This window comes from Erythrolamprus reginae, chromosome 1 (genome assembly GCF_031021105.1).
Source record: "Erythrolamprus reginae isolate rEryReg1 chromosome 1, rEryReg1.hap1, whole genome shotgun sequence".
Lineage (NCBI taxonomy): Eukaryota > Metazoa > Chordata > Lepidosauria > Squamata > Dipsadidae > Erythrolamprus > Erythrolamprus reginae.
Genome location: NC_091950.1, coordinates 144,252,940 through 144,256,568, shown reverse-complemented (window position 1 = coordinate 144,256,568; position 3,629 = coordinate 144,252,940). Strand labels below are relative to the sequence as shown.

Genomic DNA, 3,629 nt, shown 5'->3' with positions numbered 1-3,629 from the left:
ACTCCGACTGCAGATAATTCCTTTTTCATATCTTGGAGCAGTCTCCCCATGTCAGCAAAAGCTTTAAGCAGCGAATCCATCTTTCCCTCCAACTCCAAAGTAGACGCCATCTTCCCTTTGTTCTCGCTTCTCCACGCAAACACGTTTAAAACAATTACTTGCTTCAACTTTTAACTCCTTCTAATCAAGTTTTTCCACAGCTTGTACCGTTCGCTCTCCTCTCAATCCGCTTTCACCAAGCTAGAGAGGGTTGTTGAGGGTTAACTTTTCCTTTTCCTTTTCCACATATAGGAGCTTTCTTTCGGAGCATTTAGCTAGTGCAACGCATGCGCAGATCTCAGCAGAAAACATTCTCAATATTGTACACCAAATATAAACATAGCATAGAAGAATCATAGCTATCTTGCTCACTTCAAAGAACACAGATGAATAGCACCACATGATTAACACTCATGTCAGAGAAGGAGATCCCTGAGTGTGAAAATATGTTTCAGAACAAATGATTAATAGGATTTCATGTTCAGAATGGTAATCAGAATGTAGAGGAAGGGTCTAATATCATATTCATAAAGCAATTATTTGCTGGCAGAGGGTTTTATAGCTGAATAGAGAAATGGATTACAGATGGACAATATCTGTGATAGGCCACCAGAGTCAATAAAAGGCAATCAATGTCTACAAGCATGGCATACAAAAACAGCTGTAAAACACAGACACTGAAAGGAATCCATTTAGTTTCAACTAATAAATCAATCAGAATTTTGGGAACAATGGCTGAAGAACAGCAAAGATCAACAATGGGATGGGTTTTCCAGAAAGTAATTCATGTGTTTGTTAAGTTGGGGTACAAAGTAGGAAAGTGTGTATAGGTATTTTAATATTTACTTCATTTGCTGAAGCATTGCATATGAGAACTCATTAATGTTTTGTGCTAGTGGCGAGATCATTTCTACAAAAATCTATGATGCAATGAATGTTAAAAATATTAATGTATTTTTCAGAGTATAAGATGCACCCTTTTCCTCCCTAAAAGAGACTGAAAATCTGGATGCATCTTATACTTTGAATGTAGCTTTTTTGGGGAAGCTTTTTTTTCAGCCCCAACTAGCTGCTAATAATCTTCCCAGCTCTTACCTTGCAGGCTCTTTCATTGTTACTCTCTCCAAAGAATGTTTCTCCAGCCCTAAGTCTTTGCAAGCTTTTTTATAGCTCTACTTGTTCAATATAAATTTCTTTCGAGCCCTAATGTTCCCAGCTGTTACCGGCTTTCAAGCTCTTTCATTGTTACTCTCCAAATAATGTTTTTCCAGTTCTAAGTCTTTGTAGGCTTTTTTTCATTGCTCTGCTTGCTCCAAATAAGTTTCCCCCCCAGCACTAACAAAGTGCTAACAATGTTCCCAGCTCTTATTGGCTTGCAGGCTCTTTCATTGTTACTATCTTCAAATAAGGTTTTTTTTAAAGCCTTAATCAGGGGATAAAATAATGTGTTAAAGCTGATAAGACTAAGGATGCTAGCTAGATGAATACCTGGTAGGCAGATTCCATCCTCATTTTCCTCCCACAAAACTAAGGTGTGTTTTATCTAGTGCATCTTACACTCTGAAAAATACAGTATATAATTTTTGAGCCACTGGAGAATGAATGTAAATGCTTGGTTCTTATCGCTCCACCTCGGCGGCCTGGTGGCTTAATAGTTTATTAATAAGTACTTAGAGGATTTTTTTTTTTGCTATGAATTAACTTTAGACAGAGGTATTAGCTTATTTGGGCTTTTGCTTTCTAGAATTTCTTTATCACCTTATCTGCAAGAGCTAGAGGGGTCAACCACAAACATTCTCTAGGACAGTGTTTCTCAATTATTTTTTGTTATGCCCCCCCCCCCAGGAAGAAGTAAACATTTTAGCCCCTCAGCTCTCTGCTGCGACAATTGTTTGCGATATTCAGCACGTTTTAACTGAAAAAACGCAAGCTGCTTATCAGCGTGATTGGGCTGTAATGTGTTTAAGTGACACCTTAATTTATTTGGCTTCATGCTGTCTGCTGCCAACATTTTTAGATACAGTAAACATACCACTCTTTCCTCATCTCCCACCGTAGTCACAGTGAAGCCAAGCTCTACATACGCTTCATCATATTTCCTCATCTTAGCTTTTGGGAGACTTACATTCGTCTCATTATCTCCGTCTCTCTCCTCCTTTCTTTTCATCCCTGTTAAATATTTTTCCATGGTGTCTCTTAGGGGTTTGTTATATGCACTTCATATTTCCTACTCTGTGCTGTACAAAAAAAACCCCTACTCCCTGCGGCAAAAAAAGCACATTCCCTGGAGTCATGAACCTTCCCTGGCATCGTTCAACGTCCCTTCCCTCAGGGGAGCCTGCCCCACTATTTGAGAAACACTGCCCTAGGGTGGCCACAAATGTTTTTAACATAAACTAGATGACAAGTTGTCACTTTCATATTTGGCTAAGACACATTATACCTGAGTTATTATTTTCACTGAATTCCCTCTTTTTTTTTTTAAGTACTAGAGATTATTATTAAGTTGTCTATTAAATTTTCTAGGGCCACATCTTTTAAAAATTCACATATACCCAATCTGGTTTTACCATGCCTTCGAGATAGATCTCCTGTATGTACACCCCCCCCCAAATGGCCACTCTTTCAAATCATTGAAAAATAAGGATTCTCCTTTTCCAAACCCATATATGGCCAAGAGATTTTGACATAGCATCTTTCACCTCCTTGTTCCTCATGCTGTAGATCAAAGGGTTGAGCATGGGGATCACGACCGTGTAGAACATAGAGGCCCATTTGTCTTGGTCCATGGAGTAACTGGAGCTGGGCCGAAAGTACATGAAGAGTATTGTCCCATGGTATATCCCAACAGCTGTCAGGTGAGAAGCACAGGTGGAAAATGCTTTGTGCCTGCCCTCAGCGGAGCGCATTCTCAAGATTGTAGCCAAAATGTAAACATAGGATACAAGAATCATCCCAATGCTGCTTGCTTCAACAAAGCCAACAAAGGTAAATAACACAATCTCACTAATATATGTATCGGAACAGGAGAGCATTAGAAGTGGAGGCTCATCACAGAAGAAATGATTGATAACATTGGAGCTACAGAAAGATAGCCGGAATGTACAGGAAGTTTGTATCATTGAATCTAGCAGGCCTGTAAAGTACGCAATAGTGATCATTTGCTGGCAGGTTTTTTTGGACATTACAGTTGGGTAGAGGAGTGGATTGCAGATGGCCACATATCTATCATAGGCCATCACAGCCAACAAAAGGCATTCTGCATCTGCAAGGATATCAAATACAAAGAGCTGCGTAACACAGCCAATGTAAGAAATCCTTTTACTTTCACTTAATAAGTCAATAAGTATTTTAGGAGCAATGGTTGAGGCACAGCAGAGATCAACAAAGGAGAGGTTGCACAGGAAGTAATACATGGGTTTGTGTAGTTGGGGTTTAGTGGAAATCAACAGAATCATCCCCAGATTCCCTAAGACAGTGATGACATAAACCAAGAAGAACACAGTAAAAAGAACAAGTTGCATTTTGGGATTGTCTGTGAAACCCTGAAGTATAAATTCAGAAAAGGCAGAATCATTTCCTTGATCCAT

General features: G+C 39.2%; 1 protein-coding gene across 1 annotated transcript; it reads right to left on the bottom strand.

Moving 5' to 3' along the window:
• Nucleotides 1–2,669: 2,669 nt before the first annotated feature.
• On the bottom strand, nt 2,670–3,629 carry LOC139166960 (olfactory receptor 5AR1-like). Its single transcript, XM_070751310.1, has one exon. The coding sequence runs from the start codon at nt 3,627–3,629 to the stop codon at nt 2,670–2,672; it is 960 nt and encodes a 319-aa protein (XP_070607411.1).

Bases quoted from the DNA above. Each gene is read 5' to 3' on its own strand.
- LOC139166960 (XM_070751310.1), bottom strand. From the start codon at position 3,629: ATGGATCAAGGAAATGATTCTGCCTTTTCTGAATTTATACTTCAGGGT.